We start from the raw sequence: 22855 nt of genomic DNA, 5'->3' as shown, positions 1-22855 counted from the left end.
TCCCTGAGAAAGTGGGGGAAGCGCATGCGCGGCAGATCTCCAACACGTCCCGTAGACCGAAGTAGACGTTCGAGCCCGGCGCATGCGCAAGAGAGGAGACTGCCAGGCAAAACAAGCGCCGGGCAAAGCCGGAGCCCAGCCTGGTTTGCGAAGGAGGAGGAGGGCGGGGGGAGGAGTACGGCGGCCGGGTTGGTTCATGTGGCGCCTGCGCAGTGCGGTGTTTGTGTATTCTGGCTGCGCGGTGGCGGCGTCGGCTCCGGGGGAGGGGGAGGGGGAAGATGGCGGCGTCCTCGCTGGAGCAGAAACTGTCCCGCCTGGAAGCCAAGCTGAAGCAGGAGAACAGGGAGGCCCGGAGGCGCATCGACCTCAACTTGGAGATCAGTCCGGCCCGGGCTCGGCCTAGTAAGGGAGGGCCTGAGGGGGGAGCGCTTCCGCGGAAGGGCCCAGTGTCGGGTGGGACGGGCGGCGCGGAGGAGGGCGCCTGAGCCGAGGGGAGGCCTGGCCTCGCTTAAGCAGGGGCTCGGACTGGGCTGGCGGGGCAGGAGGACTGAGGGGAGAAGTGGGGCCGGGGAAAGAAAGAGAGCAAGGCGTGTGTGTGGGGGGAGATCTTCGTGGCGAGGGAGACTCTCATAGCAGACAAGGCCGGCGTGCGGCGGGGGAGCCACATGCCTGGACTGGCCCTTATCTTTCAAGGCGACCGGTTCAGGGGGAAGGAAGGAAGGAAGGAAGGAAGGAAGGAAGGAAGGAAGGAAGGAAGGAAAGTGTCAGGAGCAAAAGGGGTGGGCCACAGAAAGTATACAGATACAGATAAAGAGATTATCTTGAACCAATGTGTTTTGTGATGGGGCAGGAGTTGTGGATGATGGCAATCAGAAATACTTTTTCTTTAAAGATGTGGGGGTCCCCTTAGTTCAGTGTTGGGATCACAACATTTAGCAACAATAAAAGGTCAATGTGTTGTCGAAGGCTTTCATGGCTGGAATCACTGGGTTGCTGTGAGTTTTCCAGGCTGTATGGCCATGTTCCAGAAGCATTCTCTCCTGAAGATTCGCCCACATCTATGGCAGGCATCCTCAGAGGTTGGAAATTCTGCAACTGAGGTTTATATATCTGTGGAATGTCCAGGCTGGGAGAAAAACTCTGGTCTGTTTGAGGCAGGTGGGAATGTTGAAACTGATCACCTTTAAATGGGGCCACAAAGTGAATTCCGTGACATGCGAATGTGGAGAAGAGCAAACCACAGACCACCTATTACAATTCAGTCTGAGCCCTCCCACATGCACAATGGAGAACCTTCTAATAGGCACTCTAAGTGACAAGCTACTGTCAAAGGACATTTAATATAATGCTTTGTGTGTGTTTTTAACTTTGTGTTTTTAAATACATTGCAACTGTACCCTTGGGCTGCTTCTGATACAATAAATAAATGAAAACCTTAATTTCAACAGAAAGGAGGAAACCATGAAAAAGAACAAAATCTGGCTACCAGTATTAAAAAACTCTAAAATCAGGACAGTTAATAAAGAACAACATTCACAAACGGGAATTCCAGACAAAAAACAATCAGGGCCAGCTAATTACCTCCTAACAAACTATTCCCCCAGGCATGAAGCAGCCAAACTTGGAAGCTGCAAGGTTATTCAATGCTACTCAAGTTGATCAAGTGCAACATTCACAGTTGCCTCCAACTGACAAGAGTTTTTTCTCCCATCTTGGACATTCCACAGATATATAAAACCCACTTGCCTAGTTTCCAACAAACCCCTCAACCTCTGAGGATGCCTGCCATAGATGTGGGTGAAACATCAGGAGAGAATGCTTCTGGAACATGGCCATACAGCTCATTAAACTCACAGCAACCCAATAAAAGGTTAATTCATGATGTCAGTGTTATTTTAGACATTTACACAAATGTTAGTAAGAACATTTGTGTTTACAGTGGACTCTACAGAAAATACTTCAGCTGCATTTCATAAGAAAGGAAAATCAGACTGTTTAACTAGCCTTGTAAATGCAGATTTTTTATCTGTGAATTTTTATTTCTTTTTTATACCTATTTTATATACCTTTATAGCCGGGGTTGCATAAAACTTTCAAAGGCAGAAAGAGGTTGCAAGTGGGAAAAGTTTAAGAAACCCTGGTGTAGTGAAACAAATTACTTGGGAGAACTGGATTTGGGATCCCTCAGATCACAGCACTGGAAGGAGGGGTTGGGGGTGGATTGAAAGTTTGGTGTGCAGAAATAGCTACAAGTGAAGTTCAGTTCAGAGTCATTCTGTCATATTTGTCTAATATTTTTGTATGGATGAAAGTTTACAGATGTTTTAGAATAATGAACTAAATTCTAACTTAAGAATTAGAAAAGTCTTGAGTGTAAGTGTCAGACAGTGTTCCTCTGATTTCTCATACCTACAGTATAGGCCTTTTTCCTTGGCTGAAATTAAAGAGTCTCTGCTTCCCTGCATCCTGTTTTCAGTTCTGAAAACAATGGTACAGCATTGTCCTTGAAGAACAGTCTAGTTAATATTGTCTCTTGGAGCAAGGTGCTCTCTGTTGTGAGGACTTTTCTGGACTACAGTGATGTTTTTGCGATCCGCATGCAGTAGCCAAATGTAGAATAAGTTAAGAACATAAGAAGAGCTACTTGGATGAAGCTCATCAAGTTAGGCATGTAGTTCCTACAATGGACCAACCACATTTCTATGGGGAGCCCTTAGTTAGGATGTAAATGTAGTATTGCTATCACATTTATATTCTCCAACAACTGGTCTTGAAATATATACTTCCTTTGATACTAGAAGTAGTTTGTAGCCTCCAAAATGACTGGTTAGTGATAACTATATCTTCCATGACGTTACCTAATTCCTGTTTATATATTTTCACATTTATAGCAATTGCTGCATATTGTGGTGGCATATTCCCTAATTTAAATATTTGGTGTGTGAATAAATGTTTTGTCCGGTCTGTTTTGAATTGCCTACAGTTTGGTTTGCTTGAATAATCCAGCGTTTTAGTAATATATGAGAAGATGAAAAGCTTTGCCTGCCTGCTTTTTGCCCACTTTGCTTATATGTATACATACACATCAGGAGCCTTCCTGCTTACCACTTCTCCAGGTTTTGTTTTCTTAAACCAAATGTTGTAACTTTTTCTCCTAGGGAAATGGCTCTAATTATTTTATTATTTTGATTGCCCTTTCTGCGCCTTTTGAAGTTGTACTATTCTTTTTGAGTTGTAGTGACATGGATTGTATGTTTATAGTATTTAGTTATCACACAATAGATGTATATGAAGTCACTATCATAAATTTGTAGGAAGGCATTAATATCTGTTTTTATTATTACAATTGGCTGCAAAAGAATGCTCCACACTAACATCAAAATATCAGTGTTTATGGCATGACTTAGTTTCACATAGGTGACATGGAAATTGTATTGAACTGTCAGTAACCATGATAACTATCAATACTTAGTATAATTTTAAATTACAAAATGTTTAGTTATAGATTATTCTAACTGCATATTCTACATCCAGGAATAGGAAACAATATTAATAGCAGTATGGCTAAGGTGAACTGACTGAAAATGAACATACTTTCTGATAGATAATTAGCTCAGTATCTCTGATAGGACATCTGGGATTATGCCCAGTTCTGATTATTGTAATTGGCCCTTGACTACTCCATAGTCCAAAGTTCTGAGGCAGCTCCTGACACTGAAGTGAATGAACAGGGCCACCTTGATACATACTTTAACTGTTGACATGATAACTGCAAGTAGATCTGTCACTAACAAAGAGGAAGTAGAATCTCCCTTTCAAGTCAACTAAAAGGAAGAGTACATCCATTTCTCAGTACTTTTCAAGTCAACAATTGAGATATTGTTTCTACACCTTGGAAACCTCTTACGTTTGAAGCCTCATTTAAAGCACGATATATTGGAAGAAAAGGAAGAGAGGAGCATTTAAACTTTTAACCTGATACATATAAAGTATATGTGAACAGCATTGGAGGCTATATTGCATATCAACTGTGGATGAATCCAACTTGTACTATTGACACTTGTGAGAGAAGATACTCTATAGGCCAGAGGTCCACAAACTTTCTAAACAGAGGGCCAGATCATAGTCCCTCAAACTGTTGGAAGGCCGGATTATAGTTTGAAAAAACATGAATGAATTCCTATGCACACTGCACGTACCTTATTTGTAATGCAAAAAACACTTAAAAACAATACAATAATTCAAATGAATAATAATTTTGACAAATATAAACTTCTTGGTATTTCAATGGGAAATGTGGGCCTGCTTTTGGCTGATGAGATAGGGTTGTTGTTGTTGTTGTTGTTGTTGTTGTTGTTGTTGTGTGCTTTCAAATAATTTCAGATTTAGGACGACCCTGAGCGAGGGCCGGGTAAATGAGCTTGGAGAGCCGCATCCAGCCCCCGGGCCTTAGTTTGAGGACTCCTGCTATAGGCTATTTGTTGTATGTAAATAGAAATTTCCCATATAAAGCGGGATTTTGCTTGGGCTATTCTTGTGCGAATGAATTTAATGCCCATTTACTGGTACCCATCTCACGTGGTCCTATCACAGAAAAGTTTAGATTGTGGTACTTGGTTAGTTGGAGCAGGGCTGGCGTGTAACGACCTCACCATTATGCATTCTTAGATGTATTTGTATGGGTTGGTCTCAACTGAAACTCACTCACCAAAATCCCCCCCCCCCCCAAATCTCTAGATCTCCTGTTATCCGGAAGTCCTGTATTGATATTCGGAGGCAGGGGTGGTGTTGATGTGTGTCTATGATAATACACCATATCCCTTTATCCTTATTGTTCTTCAAAATAAAATACAGTAATGTTGTATTCGAATACAATAAAAGAATGGGGAGAATTGGAATAAAATGCCAGAATTAAAATTAGCTGGCAGTATTTGCATAGGGCATCCAATAAGGTATCTCCACAGTAAATCATAATAATAAGTTTTTATGTACTTGTAATTAATATTTTGTTGAAATAGTTTTAAAAATAAGAATTGACCACTGATAGGAAAATTTATTTTAAAGTAGGTTAAGTTAGAGAACATTCAAAAGGAGAAAAAAGTTATTCACTTTTGTTTTGCCTTTTAAATGTTCTCGAATATCCTTTTGAAATTTGATGCTCCACACTAACATCAAATTTCAATTGCATATTCTCCCATTCAATATTCAGCATACAGAATAATAAACTTTTTTGAAGTCTCTCTTTTTCACTCTAGTCAACAGATTTCTTTCTTTTTTGTTCTGAATAGCCTAAGCAATATAAAACTATTATTCATTTGAGTTACTTATCTTGACTTTTGCTCTTCTGACTGAGAACATTCAAATTCTGTAAATGCCATTTGTGATGATAGTATTTGAAAGCTATCTTGCCAAAACTAGGAGATTATGCAGATCTTTTTATGTTAACACTAAAAGTTTATAAATCATTATAATGAATAAAGTTCAGTTTGACAGGTTGTTAGGTATGTATTAATCTTTCATTTTCATACTTTCACAACAGTGTATTTGTGCGAAGAAGTTTAAGTCATAATAAGATACCACTATAACAATGTTTTGAAGTTCTTCCAGTTCGTAAAGTGAGGAATTTCCATATTCCCAATCCCTATTAATGAACTTTTTATATTCAAATGACCAAGAGAGTCGGTGCGATTATTGGACACACAGGCTGCTGGAGCAACATAGTGGTGTCTCTCTTTTTATTTCATTATGACAACCGTCTTCACCAACACTTCATAAACTGCTTTCTGATTTTTCAAAAACTCAGAGTAGCATATGTTTTAATTTAGTGGATTTATTTCTACTCCACCTATGTTCATCACGTAACAAAATTGTATTATTCTAAGAGTATTTGTTCAGTTGAGCCAGTCTGTTAATATCATGTGGGCAGTATCTGTAATAGCAAATTATGATACTTTAAAGTAAAAAATAGTTCATGTATAGAAGTTTGACAAAAATAGTTGGAGGAAGTCTATTATTATATTGGGAGTTTCTCGAATAGCAAACTGTAATATTTTAAAGTAAAAATGTAGAAGTTTGACAAAACTAGTTGGAGAAAGAAGGTTTTGAAAGAAATATCAATTAATAGTTTGAACAACTTATCAAAGAATGTTGTCCTGGGCTACAAGTATTTACTATAGTCCGAATGTTTTAAAGTTTTGTTTCTTTGTTGCTTTTAGTTTAGATGATCTTAAGGATTTTCTCTGTTTTGGAAATGTACACACACACAAAATGTTGTATACTGTTGAAAGAGTGTTGTAGGTCATGAACTTTAAAGGAAATGTCATGGTAGGACTAGAGCTGGAAATATAAAAGATTAAAGTTCTTCAGGTATCTAGAAGTTTGAAATACTAGTCTCTAAAATTGTTGAGGTTAGGGCCTGTAATTTAGTCTGCTTTGTGCAATTTCACACTTTGGCTGTTGTACTGCCTCTTGAAAAAATAGCAATAAACGGTGCTTTTCAATATTGCTAATACATGTGTATGGTTGTGAGATGATTGAGGAGTAGATTGTTGTAGCTCTGATGAGTGGACCTTGCCTCCCAGAAGGAAGAGGGCCCATCAACATAGTTGGTTGCATGAGGGATTAGAATCCTGCCATGTTCAATTGAGCAGGCTCATAGAATACAAGCTGAGAAAGGATGGCTTCCTTCCCTTTTTGGGCAATAGTGAGGGACACAGCCTCTGTGAACCTGAGCCTTTACTTGTTTGATGCATCTCATTTTTTACCTTGTCTGTCCCTTTTGTTGGTTTCTCACCACTTCCATTCCTTATCCTGAAATCGATTTGAATATGATTTATTTTCATTTTAATGACTTGATTGTTTCTGTTGTGATTTATCGTGTTTTTTTCTTCCTTTTCCCAATCCAGTTATTGTGATCACTCTAAGCCCTGCTCCCGCTCCATCCCAACGTGCAGGTACCAGAACTTTTTATCATCGCAGCTTGGATTTCTTGCATCATTTACTTTAATGCTTCCTTCAACTGCATAGAATTGCCACTTGTCTGCTTCTTCTTCAAGTGTGTGTCTGACTTTGCTTCTTTCTCCACTTTGATATTCTCTTTTACTGTTTATCTAGCCTAACTCACCAAGACCAGCTAGGCAAAAGCCCTGCTTAAAGCCATGCATGAGAACATGTCTTGAATGCCAACAGCTGCAGTAGTTGCTTACCTAGCGCCTTCTTTTACTGATGATGTCAAAGCACTTTATAAAAAACAGTAACTACTAAATTATTTTGCCTGTGTTGGACCTTGCATTTGCCACCTCCTTCCCCTGTTATATGCCTGTAGTCTCAGGTGGAATGTGGCAGAAAGTTACTTTATCATACACAACTTTTGATATTTCTGGGTAGAAAGACAATAACTAAATGTCAGACTTGCACCTAGCAAGATTAAGTGGTATCATTCATTTGTGAAGAGCAGTTGCCTCTGAGATAGCAATTGTCAGTTCTGTTGATTTAGAAGAAAATTGATATGGTAGGAGGAAATGGCAAAACTTCCACATATAAGGTAATTCTGAAGCATCTGACATCAGTGCATGAATTATGTTGATTATATTAACTTAGTTTAGGTGTGTGTGGTCACTAGGTTGTATTCCTTTGTCAAAAGAAATTGCAGCATTTCACAGGCAGGCTCCTTTGCAATAATTTAAATATCAGGCGTTGTCTAATTATTTTCTATTTGGGCATTTTCACTATAGTTTTTATTAAGCTACTGTATATTTCTGGTGAAATGGACACTGAACCATCTTACTTAGAAGGATTTGTCTGTCAAAGAGGACTGTTCTTTTTTTTATTTCCCATATTAAGAAAACAAACTATTCTCACTTTAACAGCAACACAACTTGTACAAATGCTGAGAAAAAAATCCCAAATTCTCTTTATTAGAGATTTGTACAGATATTTTTGTAGCTGTTTTACATGTATGCAGTAAAGATATACTCAGCTATAAATGGATAATTTAAAACACTGGAAGAGAATGAACTTTGTTTTACTGGTCAATAATTTTTATTAGAAAACTAATAAAATTAAAGGGCATCTTTAATTCTATACTCTGCATGAAAATGTGGGCAGGTCAGCAGTTAAGATTAGAAAACGGTACTTATCAGTCTGTTTCTATTCTTGTACAGTACTCTACTTTTCTTTCCCTGATATGAAAAGCTAGCCTTGATTTGTTTACTTGACTAACAATATGTCATTGATGATGTCTTGTGACTAGATGCAGTGTTGAAAGGATCCATAGCAATACAGGAGCAGTGGCACAGCAAATGTTCAGATGCTTGACTTGTTGGCACAGGCTGCCTTGCTAAATGTTCTCTTTGGTTTACACAAATTGACTTCTTTACCTTCTGTCCTGACCAACTGTGCCCACGTTGTGAAATTTTTTTTTATGTTTTTTTCTACCCTTGAATCAGCAGTCATATGATGCAAAAAACATAAAGAGAACATGTGCCATTTTATCTACTATATTTCTGTCTAATCACTTCCTTAAATCGCACTTTAAGAGAAAGGCAGATGTGAGTTCAAGAAATAAATTTTAAAAATAAAATACGGCTTTGAGGTCTTTAAAGGTGGGAATGTGTGTAATTAACCTTCCACGCTTCCCAACCTTGCTTTCCTTGCTCCTACTTGTGCTATTGTGAGGTGCTACTTATTCCTTGCAGAGGTTGCCCAACAGAAAATCTGACTGTTCTGTTTCAAAATAAGTTTTAATATGATTCTCTTAGGTTTAAGCATATTGTTTTGCGTGTCTTGCCAGCATCATTGTGGCCACCTGGAAGTATATGTCTCACGGGCAGTTAAATGTTCACGATGTATGCTGTCAGGGTAGCCCTTGGACAAGGTGGGTTCTTGTTGCTGGAGGCTGAACACCAGATCAGGCAGAGTCACCAAACCATTTCTTAGCTCCAGCTTTTTTCCTGCATTTATTTCAGTTCTTTATTGAAATGCATGGTGTTACTTCATTTGTAATGAATTTGAATTAATGGAGATGTTTGAGCTTCAGGATTGAAAATGTCCTTAGCTGTTATGATTTCAGAAGAAAATGCTTGAGAGTAATCATTGTTGCTGTTTAATGCTCAGAAATATAAATGCACATAATGGCCCAGTATTGCATTATTTTGAAAACTATCTGATGAGATGACTAAAGAAGAAACAGGATGACCTTTGTAAGTGGCATAGATGTTTTTTCCTCTGTTTGAGTGAAACTGATTGCTGTGAAATTGGAACAATGTCTCATCAATGGTACACCTCAGTTCTTTCTAATAGAGGGTTGCTTGATTTTTGGTGGAATTAGTGTATTGCACTCCTGAATGCTGAATAAGAACTGGTGGGATTAAAGCTCCCCTTTTGCTCCTTTTTAGTTCTTGTGAAATGTATCTAAAAGGAAATCATCCCAACTGTCCTCCCTCTTTGGTTGCAAAATTTTAAAAAGCCTAGTCTATGAGGAACTATATAGGGCAACCATTATTGATCTTTATTGGCTCACAGAACCGTTTGAGAATTTGATGAAAGCAATGGACCCTGCCCATGCTATTAAACACATTTTTTTTAACTACTGGAAAGGAAAACAAAGCTGGTTTTCGACCGTAATTTATGGATTCCTTTTGATCTGTCCACTGGACTCCCTAGGACCGAAGGACTGAAGGTTAAATGCTCATAGATTAGGAGTGTCTCAGAGAAATCAGGATCTAGTTCTGATAATATTACGATAATTCCATGAACACACATTTCAAACATGGGCATTTATAATGCATCTACACAACAGATTATTATGATCTCATTCTTTGAATGTTTAAAAAGTATCTAGCATTCACAGGCATTTTTCTTCAATATTGCATGCTGTTCATACATTACACTAGAATGCAACTGCTCATAATTAATGTCACACCATGTGTACATTCAAAGCAGAGGGAGAGTGGTGTAAGAAAATCATCTGATATTGTAAAATCCTGACCTAATGAATATCTTAGATGCAGCCAAAACAATCCAAGTATATTTGGAATATGGAGGCTGTATGTATTACACCAGTGTTGGTGCTGGCTGAAATCAGGACACCTTTTTGAAGGTGAGAGAAATTGATTTTTCCTTAACAGAATTTTCTGTCTAGAAAGCAAAAAACATACAAGTAGAGAAGTGCTGTTGTTCAGATATCTTCTGACAGCTTAGATGGTTTGCTCTTGTTGGCTTTCATGATGATTTATTTTATGACTGAATGTTTGTAATGTTTATTTGCTTTGTTTTAATTTATTGTTTATTATTTCATGTTGTAAGCCGCCCTGAGTCCTCCTGGGGAGATGGGGCGGGATATAAATAAAGTTTGATGATTGATTGAAATGAGGTATCCACACAACACTTTTGAAGCAAAGTAGGCTGCATAGTTCCCTGCAGTTTCATTGTCTGGAAAATGCACCTGTTTTGGTGTGTGAGTAGACACTAAAAATACAGCTACTAGAAATTAAACCATCTGTGCAGTTCATTTCATAGAGCAGTGGAAAACACATACAGGGGTGCTCTTTTCATTTTGTAGTTTCTGCATTTCAGCACCTTTATTCCCTGGAGAAGGCTAGCATCTCTTCTTTATCAGTGCTCTAGTTATTTTGTTGTGGTTTTTTTGTGTTCTGATTCTACCTGTTTATTGAGGCATCTAGATCATCAGATGACTGATGTAAAAGACCACCAGTTACTCTCTGAAAAAAGGATTTAGAATTACAGTATGTGCAGTCTAGTAATGAAATGTCTGGCTGGCAGTTGAAAGTGTTTGTGTATATAGGAAGTCATACTGCAGTTATTTATCCTAACATCAGTCAAAATGCTTATTTGTAGAGGTGGGTACAAAATAAAAATGATTGTCATTATTTTTATTATTAACAACAGTCTCTTTTTCTCACACCTTTGGTCAAGTTGAACATTAGGTCACCTAAAAAATCTGGTGCAAAGCAAATTCCAAGTCTTGGATTGCTTTGTAGGGTATATGTCTCACTATAGATGTTGTTGGCAGCAATTCCCAACATTGGCTGTACTATCTACGCCTGCTTCAGATTGTAGTCCAGCCTCAAGAAAGCTGCATAATTGCACTCTGCCCTAAAAAGATTCAGTACCCTTACCCTTAACATTACCATTCCTTGAGTGTAATATTTTTTCAGATCCCCTCATATTTTGCCATGTCTTGTATGCCGTGAAATAGAATGAACACATTAAATGTTGTATAGGCTGAAAATAAGTCTGGGGTCACAAAGACAAATTCACGGAATCTCTCATTGTGGTTATAGGATTTAACATTATGTACTTGGAGCATGAAACACGTTTGCTATGCCAAAACATCTGGTTCGTTCCTATGATTTCTGTTGTTTTTCCCTCCCTGTTTTTCCCATTATATTCAAAACACGACACACCCAAAACCCAAAAGCATTTATGTGGAAAATAGTGAAACTACATAAATTAAGCATGCAATTTTCATAATTTCTTCCATAATTTCTTCCATAAGGTTGTTGTTGTTGTTCCTCTTTTTTCTCACCCTCCTTCTCCTCCTTTATCATGTCACCCCCAAAAAGGATTGGGACCCAAACCTTTAAAAACCCCACCACAAATCAATTAAGGCTAGCCTTAGTTGTTCGTTCTTTTCTTTGTGAGTAGCTGGTCCTTGTTCATGAGACATACATTTTAATGGACATTTAATATTGAGGTTGACTCAACACTTTAGTGTGGCAATGTGCGTTAGGAAGGGGCAGCGTGAGTAATAGTTTCTAAAATACATAATTATCACCATAATCATTGTGTTATTAAGTGCTAATGTATTGTTTTATATGTTTTTAAACTATTTTAATGTATTTTTAACTTTATTTATATGTCTGTAGTTGTACATATCCTATGGCTTTGTATGGTTGCCTACATTATTATTATTATTATTATTATTATTTATAACTCACTATTTCTGTCCAAAAGGAGACTCACGGTGGCTTACATTAAAAGCATTTCAATACAGTTTAAAATATACAAAACATTGAAACATTTCAAATGTGTCAAGAATATACAGTTGATAGTAGAATTCCATTTTGATACCTCAGTGACATGTATGCAAAAGCAAGTCAGTTTCTTGGATAGCTGAAATGCCTTTAAGTTCTTTTCTGAGAAAAATTGGTCTCACAAGTGATTATGTTGTTAGTTTGTTCTGACTGAACCTTCTGTTTTATTAAACCTTCTGTTTAGTAAAAACAAAAGCAAGTCAGCATGAGTATTATTTAGATTGTTTGCCTGTCTCTCAAAATGCATTTATTTTGTCATCCTGGATGTAATTTTTTTTGTTTTATTTGTTATAGCTACTTCCTGTAATCTTAATAGCTGCTCCTTCCTAGTCTTCCAATATTTTTAATATAGGCTAATGACTTCTAGGCCACATAAAACTAATATTTCTAAATCCTTGTAGATTAACCTTTCCAAATGCATCCAATACCATCTTAAGCATGCTCCTTAAAATATTGTTGATTATGTTTATTATTTGTGCCTAGAATTTCTTTGATTCTTATGACATCTATTTCCTTTAAAAAAATAATTGACATCCCAGTTTGAGTTCATTTTAAGTGGCTTATCAAGTAAAATACCCATAACAGTTTAGTTTTTAAAAGTTTATTTAGCAACACTGTGTTATTTTTAGCACTACAAATGGTTCTGTATTGATAAAGGAAGGCATCATGATCCAAGTAGATGCCTTGTACCAAGATTTTTAAGGCCATCTGAAGGGTGTAAACTATTCTGCCAATGAGAACTATGGTCATGTTGAGTTCACTGCGGGCTACTTTTGAAAGGTTTTCTGTTTTGCTCATAGTTGGCATCCCCAAAATCAGTAATAAATGCTGAACATTACATTGTCAATAGTCGGGATGCAACTTCCATTTTGCTTCCATTTTCTATGCAGTAACTGCTTATGCCCACTTATATAATTCTCCTGCTTTGCTCTGCTTCTGTTTTGTCTTATTCTATCTCTCCCCTGCCCCCATAGTTACTTCCTTTCCCTTTACTATAGTCTGATTCGGTCATACTGGAGTGATTGACCTTTTCTGCAGCATGGTTTCTCCACTTCTGTGGGTATCTGTTTGGCAGATGGAGCTGATTAGTGTGCATGATCAAGCTATAGATTAGTATGCAAGCATCTTGGACTGAGACCTTGAGTGTGGAGCAGTACTAAAATGAATTTGTCTGTGAGAGACCTTTGAAATATTTACTTGAATTTGGTGTGTGTGTGTGTGGGGGGGGGGGGGGGGTGGGCAGTAGTGATGCAGACGACAGCAGCCAGACTAGTTCTGTGTATTTGTAAATTAGTGTTGTTTTTTTGAGGAAAACATTTATACATCTAGGATTGTGTAATTTTCGCCTTTATATACTGCCCCCTGTTCTGTACTATCAAGAAAACTTGATAATCCTCTACATCATGATCATAGCCATCTGATTTCAAGCAGAAGATTTTCCAAAAAGCTCCAAACAGTTGGAACCATGTAGAGCAGGGCAGTTCAGTTGAAACATTGGCTTGTCTTTAAAATTATGAATGGAAAACAATACGCCTTAGACGTTGGTTCAGGTTTTGTTTTTTTTACAAAGCATCCCAATTGTTTCAGAATGGAGGGGCTATATCTTTCATTTTGTAAAACATCTTACCTTACTTAACAATGTTGATCCTATAATTTAGGATCTATTACTTCATTTCTCACTAGAATTATTTTATGCTATTTATCTAGCCATTGTAAAAGAGTCTTAAATGAACAGTTTGTTACTATACATATTGGTTGCAGATAGTCCAGTCTGGCCTGGCAGGTTGTGGCTAGCCAAGGAGTTCCTAACAGAATGGAGTCCAAATTATTGCTACTCAGAAAATAGTATGGAAGCCATGATATGCCAGTACATGGATTTTATAAAGTGTAGAGTAGCTGTACAAAGTAAAATGAGAATTACATCATGAAGACTGAGGATCCTTTCTTTATCTGGGGAGAACATGGATAGTACAGTAAAAATGATATTTTTTAATATTGAGTGATCTTTGAAAATTATTTTAGGTTTATGCTAGTAATTGGTTTTGTTGAAAACACAATACTGTTTTGTTGAGAACTTTGTTTGTTAAAATCCATTAAAATGCACTTGTATTCTAAGTTGCCAAAAAAAAAAAAAACCTGGCCAAAACATACTTTGGTGCCTCAAAGGTTAGACTAGTCTCTGGGTATATTTGACCTGATTCAAGAAATGCCACCAGTTTCCTCCAATCAGCTCTAGTTTTTGAGATACTGAACATATGTCTCCTACCAGTTGCCACCTGTTCACCCATAGAAAACCATGATCGTCATATCTAAGAAACTAAAGCTGATGTGGTCTATCCAATACAATTTTCTGAATCAGCACCCCAAATATCCCAGGAGTAGGCCTAAAAACTAAGACACCGATAATTTTGTTTGTTGGGCTATGAAATCAATTGTAAATAAAAACTTTGAAATATATTGTTATCATGGAGTATAGTGCAGGTCTTGTGCAAGTTTTTAAATAGTGGTCATGAATGTTGAGAAATTGGAATCTTGGTGTTTTAAAATACTGTGTTCCAATATATGTTTGAAATGCTTCTACTTCATGGATATTTAATAGGCATAAGGCCAATCAATGTAGATAAATCAATGCAGACATAAAGTCAGAGATTGGAACTTTATACCTACCTACAGCTCCTTCAGTCTTTGCCATCATAGCTAATGGTGATAAGGCTTGCTGGGACCTGTAGTCCAGCAGCATCTGGAAAGTCAAATGTTGCTCATCTCTGCAGGAAGTAATAAGTATAATCTGCATGGATTGTTAAATTAATGTAAATAGCTTGTACTTTTAGTCTGTTTTCTCAGTAGTGGGAAGACAGCAAATCATCATAGTGTATTGCAAATATAATCATTGACTCCTAAAACATAACTCTTGCTTAGTTGGATGGGTTTTCTGTATTTTGTAAAAGAATAAGCAAATACAACCCCTTGTAAATCTAAAATGTGTATCAGACAGACTGTGGCTATAAGAAAAATACTTGTCTGGTTAAGGAGTTATTGCATTGTAGCTAACCTATGATCAGGTAAAAAGTTTCTAAAAATATGAGAAAGTAGTCTAGAATATTATTCCACAAGAAAAATATGTGTCAAAGTATGTTGACCCTGTCTGTCATTGCAGTTGAACATCTAGTTTGGTATATTTAAACATGCCCTGCATGTGTATTCCAAGGCAGTTTTTGATTGCCCCACCCCACACACAGGGGAGTGGGTGGGCTCCAGTTCTCTGTTTTTTTTTTAAATGCCTTTTTAAAAACAAAAATACTGTCTTAGGTCCAGGAGAGAATTTTTTTCTTCCCAACTAGTTAATTTTTTTCCACGCTGAATTGCTTGTGTGATAATACCACTTCAAACAGGTCTAAAAAACCTGTGCTTGAACTATCCCATTTTAGACTTCAGCTGTAGGTTCATTTGATAAATGTTCTGTCATTTAAAAACAGTTGACACTGAATATTGACAATGGAGTACAGGTTCTGCTTAATATGGCAACTATTTATTTGCTTAGGAATATCCCTGCCCCTCAATAATATTCCATTGGATTCTGAATGATATGATGCAGATACTTTATCATTTGTTTATGAGAACCAGGTCATGTGTTGTTGTTGTGTACCTTCAAGTGGTTTCTGACTTATGGCGACCCTTGGGCATAGGTTTTCTGGAACTGAAAGAGTGTGACTCACCCAGGGTCACCTCATGGGTGTCCATGGCCTAACAGGGAATCAAGTCCTGGTTTCCCTTGCCGTAGTCCAAAACTAAAACCAGTACACTATGCTGGTTCTCGAACTAGGACATAATTACTTTTAATATGAAATAATGATGTCTCTAGTCAAAACCTGCTTATTTATTTGAGCTATTGACCGGTTGAAATGAGAGACTCTCTGATGTCTCCTGTTACGTTGCTCATAAAACCAGCTCTCGCAACACATTTTGGAAGCAGGAATTTGATTTTGTGTGTGAACTGCTACAGCAAAGTATTTAAGAAGCAACAGGAAAAGGTTTAACTCATTATTTCACCATTACCTTTCTGATAATAAATCTAGATTTTTTAAAGTCTTAGTTGCATGCTTCCCCTCCATTTCCTCTTTTGTTTTTGTTTGCTACCAGTATATTAAAAAAATCCCTTTAAGGCAGCAGTCCCACCCACTTGCATATGTACGCGTGCCCCAAATTTTTCTTGGTCTCTTGAGAGTTTTCCTATCTTTAGTAATGAGAACAGACATCTTTAAAATATTTTTTTATCAAAAATAACTAACTCTCAATTAATTTTCTTTAGTCATTCAAGTCAAGGATGGTTCTATTTGAAGTTTGTTGAACTTTCCTGATCTGTACATACATGATTTGATGCACTTGATTTTTCCAAGACTTACTTTGTGGCCCCTTTGTGGATAATTTTGTATGATAGCTTTGGGAAACCTGCAGTTTCTGTGTCCCTGTCTCCCCTGAGCCCCTGTTAGAAGGATAATACGGACTTCAGTGCAAAGCTTGTAAGGATTGATAGATCATATCTATAGTGCTCTTTTAGCAAAGACTGTATGTTTTGTTGTTACTTTGTCACGTAAGTATTAAGGGAATAGATATTCTGCAGTGATTAACCCATCCTTATAGGAAGATATTCTGCAGTGATTAACCCATCCTCTGTGTTGTCCTCTCATGCCACCTCTCGCCTTGCTCCATCTTTTGGGACAGGCCCAGGGGAACGATGTAGGGCTCTCCTTGGAATCTGTGTGGGAAATTTCAGAGGGATTCAAGAAGGAGGTGGATTTCTGAAAATGCATTCCCTTTTCATTTTAATTATGGATCAAAGAAAATGGTGCAGTTTGGGTAACTTGTTGTTTTAGGTAAAGGAAATATGTACTTCAGTCTCAGAACCAGGAGCCAATGAATTGCAAGATGAAATCTGAGAGGTCATGGAGGCTTTTCCCCTGCTTTCTTCAAAGTATAGTCTCCTAACTCCCCTTGCCATGAGGCACATTGTTTTTGAAGTTGAGAGGAATTCCAAGAGCAGCTTGTAGATATTTTAACAGGGCCAGCTGTTCAAAGGGAAAAAAGGTCAGATATTGGTGCATGCCATGCTTCTTTGGATCCCAGCACAGCATTTGAATAAGCACGTGATGCATTGCTTTTCGGTTTATAAGGAACAGGCAATTTCAATGTGGAAATTAGGAATCGCCATGGTATCATTTGGTATTCTGTACAGAATCAGACATGGCTGTGTTTTTTTTAAAACAACAACAACAACAACAAACAAATCACTGCCTTAAAATCCTCACATGCACCCAAAGGACAGGAGGCATGCAGATGCTTAGAGGTGTAGGAGAGACACTAATCTAGTGCCGAGGGCCTATGGTAACTATGGAAACACAGGGGAGGCATTCATTCTCAAACATTTATCTGCAACTTTGAGGAGAAAAGAGAAATAGTGAATTATGTTGTGCAGACTTGGTTTTTGTAGAAACATGGTGTGGAAGCCAATACAGGCAGTCTCCAAGTTACAAACATCCGACTTACAAATCACTCATAGTTGAGAACAGCGGTGAGACAACAAGCAGTGAGAGAAATCTACCTCTAGGAAAGGAGAAACACTCTTGATAAAGCTATCATGGAGAAAAGGGTGTCTTCAGTAAAGCTTCATCACCAATCCTTGTTTCCATAAGCCATTTTTTTTTCAAAATCCAGTGATCACAGGGATAGACAGTGAGGTGAAATCTTCTGAACAGGAGCACAGAAAGCAACACAAACACCACAAGGGTGTTAACCCTTCCCTATGCTATCCAAAGCTAAAAAAATTGGTTGGTACACTTAAAAATGTAGCTGTCCTGACTTACATACAAATTCAACTTAAGACCAGCTGTCCTTTTCTTTTTGGCCATAACGGTGTTCAGTGTATTTAGGTGTATGAATGAATATTTTTGTTAGAATCTTAAACTCCTGTTCCTTTTTTTGACATGGGCTGTGAGACTGGGGATATGAGTGCCACATAGCTGTTCTTTGTTTGATCTTATGATATCATGGTCAGATGGAGGCAAGTTAGGGTTTCTGCATAAGACGTTTTACAGTCTGGCAACATCCCTAGCTGCTGTCTCTTCCATGCCCCCTCTTCCTGTTTGGGGTTTAAGCCTGTTGAGAAGGACAAAATATGAAATAAATCAGACAATATCCAATCATTGTAGTTCTTGTGCTGGGAAGACATCAGATCTAACCATTCAGCTACTAACCATTGTTGCTAAAAGTTATGCAGCATGACTTCCTACACTAGCCTGTGTGTAGTCCTCTTGGTGTAATGCAGTTTGCTGATCTAGCTGTACATGTCATGGAAAGTTCCTTCTTTGAGATTTATGTCTGTCTATAGAAGGTTATACCTGGTATGCTTTCTTCAGTCTTAGTTACCACGAAAGTACTTGTACTAAGATCAGTAGTGGAGAATGTTCCTGGTTCAAGCTCACAATGCATTCCCTCTGTTCAATACTAGTTCAAGCTCTTGATCAGCATACAAGGGAAGAAGAATAGGTGCATTCTCCATCCTTACTCCTGTCAGATAACTTGTGAGAAGCAGCTTTTTGCTTACAAAGTATTTTAAATGAAAATGGTTCTACTTCCTGTTTGTTTTTTTCATTTGCTCCAAGAGAACAAAGGCTCAGGAGCTATGTCATCTCTTCATATAGTATATGTGAAAGAACTATTGGGGCTATAATAGGCACCTCTTTTCTGTCTGTCACTGTTAATACATAGTGTGGCTTTTTTTCTAGCCCACAGATCCCTAATCTTTGGAAGCTACATTCATAGATGCTAACAATTTGATGAAGCTTAGGGGCAGGGAGAGAACATGAGGGGCCAGAGTTCTGTCATGGAAAGGCCAGCTAGTCTCTATCCATTCACTATTGTGCTTCAAAACCTTTCCACAAGATAGTTCTCATAGCTGTCCTGCATTGAGTTTGTGTACATATATAGACTTGTGTACACACTATTTCATTTTCAGCAGAACATAGTGAGAAAAGATGAGAGAAATCTCTCCATTAGATATTGGAGATATGATCATATTGTTGTTTAAATAGAGGCTTTCAGAATTTTGAAGCTGTTTTTCAAATATATTTTGAAATAAACTGGTAAATTATTCCAATTCATTTTAGAGACCTTAAAGTAATGTTTAATGAAGCTGAAAACAATTATGAAATTGGCTTCCCCTCAGCCAAAGAAAGATAAAATCTGCAAAGATACCATAAAATGGGAATGGTTTAAATTGTTGCCAAGTATTATAGTCACCTCCAGTTCATACTAGGTTTTGCTCATCTGCACAACAGGAAAGGGGAAGCTCTGTCCAGTATTAGTGTGAGCCACCTCCATGAGGGTATGCCGAGGGATTCGCTTTCTGAAGGATGCCGTGAGACTTGAGAACAGCTAAAGGGATTTCAGGCAGACATTTGAATTAGGATAATGTCTGAATTCAACATCTAGATCCTAGATCTTGGATAGGATACTGATACATTTTTCATGAATGTGACGGGCTGTCTTTTCAGCACTCCTGCCTTCAGTGTGGAAAACTTAGGCTGCAGTGGATCCTGCTTGAAACCAAATCCCAGTGTTCATACCTCTTCATCTGACTTACTATCTCCTCCTCCTCCTCTCAGCCCTGCAGCTTCCCTTAGCCAATGATGGCAGCAGCCGTTCTTCCTCTTTGGAGAATTCACCTCAGCACCCATCACGCCCCCGAAATATGCTGGGCTTGCCTCCTCAGCCACAGTTTCTCATGCATAGGAGCATGGAAAGGTAAGCAATGTAATACATAAAGATTTGCAATCCATAAACCTATGCAGCATTGATTAAAGCCAGGTTCGGATCTGAATGGCCTCTCCACCTTACACCAAGTCATGTTACTGTAATTACTGTACCTGAAGTTTTTGTAAATTCATTGCCATATCTGTATTAGTTTTTGAACAAATTAACCTGAAATTTGTTCGGTAATTAATGCATATGAACACACTCATTAACTAATGCACTAATTCTGCCAACTGAATAACTCATTTGCTGTATGTAAAGAGTTATTCTTTACATACAGCAAATGAGTGACAGGCATGTTAAATATAAAGCTATGTCACTTTTGCAGAAGAGCTGCAGCCTGCTTTGGTTCGCCAAATAATAAAACCTATTGCTTAATGTACACCATATTTAGTTGGGTGACAGAGTTTTCTCATTTGGAGCTGTCCATGTTCATAGGATTGTCTAGACCCCCTTATTGAGGATGGGAACCTTTAATCTTCCATTGTACCTCATTGGGGAATATATATCCCTCTTTAATGGATGGGTGCAACTCTACAACAGTTTACCTTTTTCTTCTTTCACTTTTCAGTATAGAGATTGATCAGAAATTACAGGAAATTATGAAGCAAACGGGTTACTTGACCATTGGAGGGCAGGTAAGCTGACTTGAGAATTATGTGTCCTTCCAGGGGTTGTAGGACTGCCACTTTCAGCATTCCTCATACTTGGCTTTGGTTACTGGGACTATAGTCTGTGCAAGGGAGATTCGTTGTTGTTGTTTATTCATTCAGTTGCTTCCAGCTCTTCGTGACCTCATGGACCAGCCCACACCAGAGCTCCTTGTTGACTGTGGCCACCCCCAATTCCATCAAAGTCAAGCCAGTCACTTCCTTTTTCCTTCCATTTTCCCCAGCATAATTGTCTTCTCCAAGCTTTCCTGTCTTCTCATGATGTGGCCAAAGTACTTCATCTTTGCCTCTAATATCCTTCCCTCCAGTGACCACTCGGGCTTTATTTCGTGAAGTACGGACTGGTTTGATCTTCTTGTGGTCCACGGCCCTCTCAGAATTTTCCTTCAGCACCACAGTTCAAAAGTATCTATTTTCCTTTTTAAAAAAAAGTTTTTATTTATAAATTTGTCCAACAAAATGTATAAGCATACATTTTTCTCTCTTTTTACAGTATCTTAGATAAAAGAGTATGTCATATTATATACAATCTAACAGTAAATAAACTTCAAAAACATCTTTAATCATATTTCTTATCATTATTTTTAAATTTCCATTACAACTAATGCTACATATAACTGTATCACACACCTTTTATCCACTTATACATATTGTATTTCTTTATAATTATTTTTATTATACCGTTCCCCCCCCCCCTTCCCCTTCCCCTTACCTCTCTCAGTGCTGGAGAGGTTGTCAGGAAATAGGGACGTACCTTCATATGTGGTGGTCATTTAATATTATACAAAAATTTTGGGAAAGCATATTCAAAGAAATAAGAGCAATAATAAAAATAGAGACTGAGATTACACCAAAATTAGCATTATTACTTATACATGATAATATAATTCCCTTACAAGAGGAGAAAGAATTGGTTTCTAATTTGATAACAGCAGCTAAATTGTTAATAGCAAAAAACTGGAAAGAAAAAAAAAAGAAATTTAATTAGAAGAATGGTATAGGGAAATTTGGAATATAGCGATTAATGATAAGCTAACTTGCAATATTAAAATTAAAATGGAAATATGTAAACAAACAGACTTTTGGAAAATATGGGGAAAATTTATTGAGTATGTGTTTAATGAAGGGAAGGGGTATAAGCCAGCAAGAGAAACGATGATATTTTGGAATTGTGAAACAACATGAGTTGGTTGGTCCTGGTGAAGGGAGCATCTATCTTCCTTCCCTCAGCCTCCTTATGGTCCAGCTCTCACATCCATAGGTTATTACGGGGAATTCCATTGCTTTGACTATGTGGATCTTCGTTGCCAATGTGATGTCTCTACTCTTCACTATTTTATTGAGATTGTTCATTGTACTCCTCCCAAGAAGTAATCGTCTCCTGATTTCCTGGCTGCAGTCTGCGTCTGCAGTAATCTTTGCGTCTAGAAATACAAAGTCTGTCACTGCCTCCACATTTTCTCCCTCTATTTGCCAGTTATCAATCAGTCTGGTTGCCATAATCTTGGTTTCTTTGATGTTTAACTGCAACCCAGCTTTTGCGCTTTCTTCTTTCACCTTGGTTAGAAGGCTCCTCAGCTCCTTCTCGCTTTCACCCATCAAAGTGGTATCATCTGCATATCTAAGGTTGTTAATATTTCTTCCAGCAATTTTAACTCCAGCCTTGGATTTGTCAAGCCCCGCATGTTGCATGATGTGTTCTGCATACAATAGGTTGAATAGGTTTGGTGAGAGTATACAACCCTGCCATACTCCTGTTCCAATCTTGAAACCGTCGGTTGTTCCATGGTCTGTTCTTACTGTTGCTACTTGGTCGTTATACAGATTCCTCAGGAGACAGACAAGGTGGCTTGGTATCCCCATACCACCAAGAACTTTTTATTATGATCCACACAGTCAAAGGCTTTAGGATAGTCAATAAAACAGAAATAGATACTCTTCTGAAACTCCCTGCGTTTCTCCATTATCCAGCAGATATTGGCAATTTGGTCTCTCGTACCTCTACCTTTTCTAAACCCATCTTGTACATCTGACACCTCTTGCTCCATGTATTGCTAGAGTCTTCCTTGCAGGATCTTGAGCATTACCTTACTGGCATGTGAAATAAGTGCTCAAACCATACAAAAATTCGAGCATTCTTTAGTATTTCCCTTTTTTGGTATGAGGATATAAGTTTATTTTTTCCAATCAGATGACCATTCTTGTGTTTTCCCTATTTGCTGGCATATGGCATGCATCACCTTGACAGCATCATCTTTCAAGATTTTGAACAGTTCAGCTGGGATCCCGTCGTCTCCTGCTGCCTTGTTGCTAGCAAAG

General features: G+C 37.9%; 1 protein-coding gene across 2 annotated transcripts in view; it reads left to right on the top strand.

Annotated features, from left to right (window-relative positions):
• Positions 1–222: 222 nt before the first annotated feature.
• The window catches only part of MAP2K7 (mitogen-activated protein kinase kinase 7), a 37475-nt gene continuing 14842 nt past the window's right edge, over positions 223–22855 (top strand). Inside the window, exons 1-4 of one of the 2 annotated variants that reach the window (XM_060764901.2) lie at positions 223–402; positions 6906–6953; positions 19718–19856; positions 20437–20503. In XM_060764901.2, the coding sequence (XP_060620884.1) occupies positions 279–402; positions 6906–6953; positions 19718–19856; positions 20437–20503 (378 nt within the window). In that variant the 5' untranslated portion in view covers positions 223–278. The remainder of the gene's footprint in view (positions 403–6905; positions 6954–19717; positions 19857–20436; positions 20504–22855) is intronic. The other variant, XM_060764902.2, reaches the window with a different exon arrangement.

Source organism: Anolis sagrei, chromosome 2 (assembly GCF_037176765.1).
Source record: "Anolis sagrei isolate rAnoSag1 chromosome 2, rAnoSag1.mat, whole genome shotgun sequence".
Lineage (NCBI taxonomy): Eukaryota > Metazoa > Chordata > Lepidosauria > Squamata > Dactyloidae > Anolis > Anolis sagrei.
This window is presented reverse-complemented; position numbering and strand designations above follow the sequence as displayed.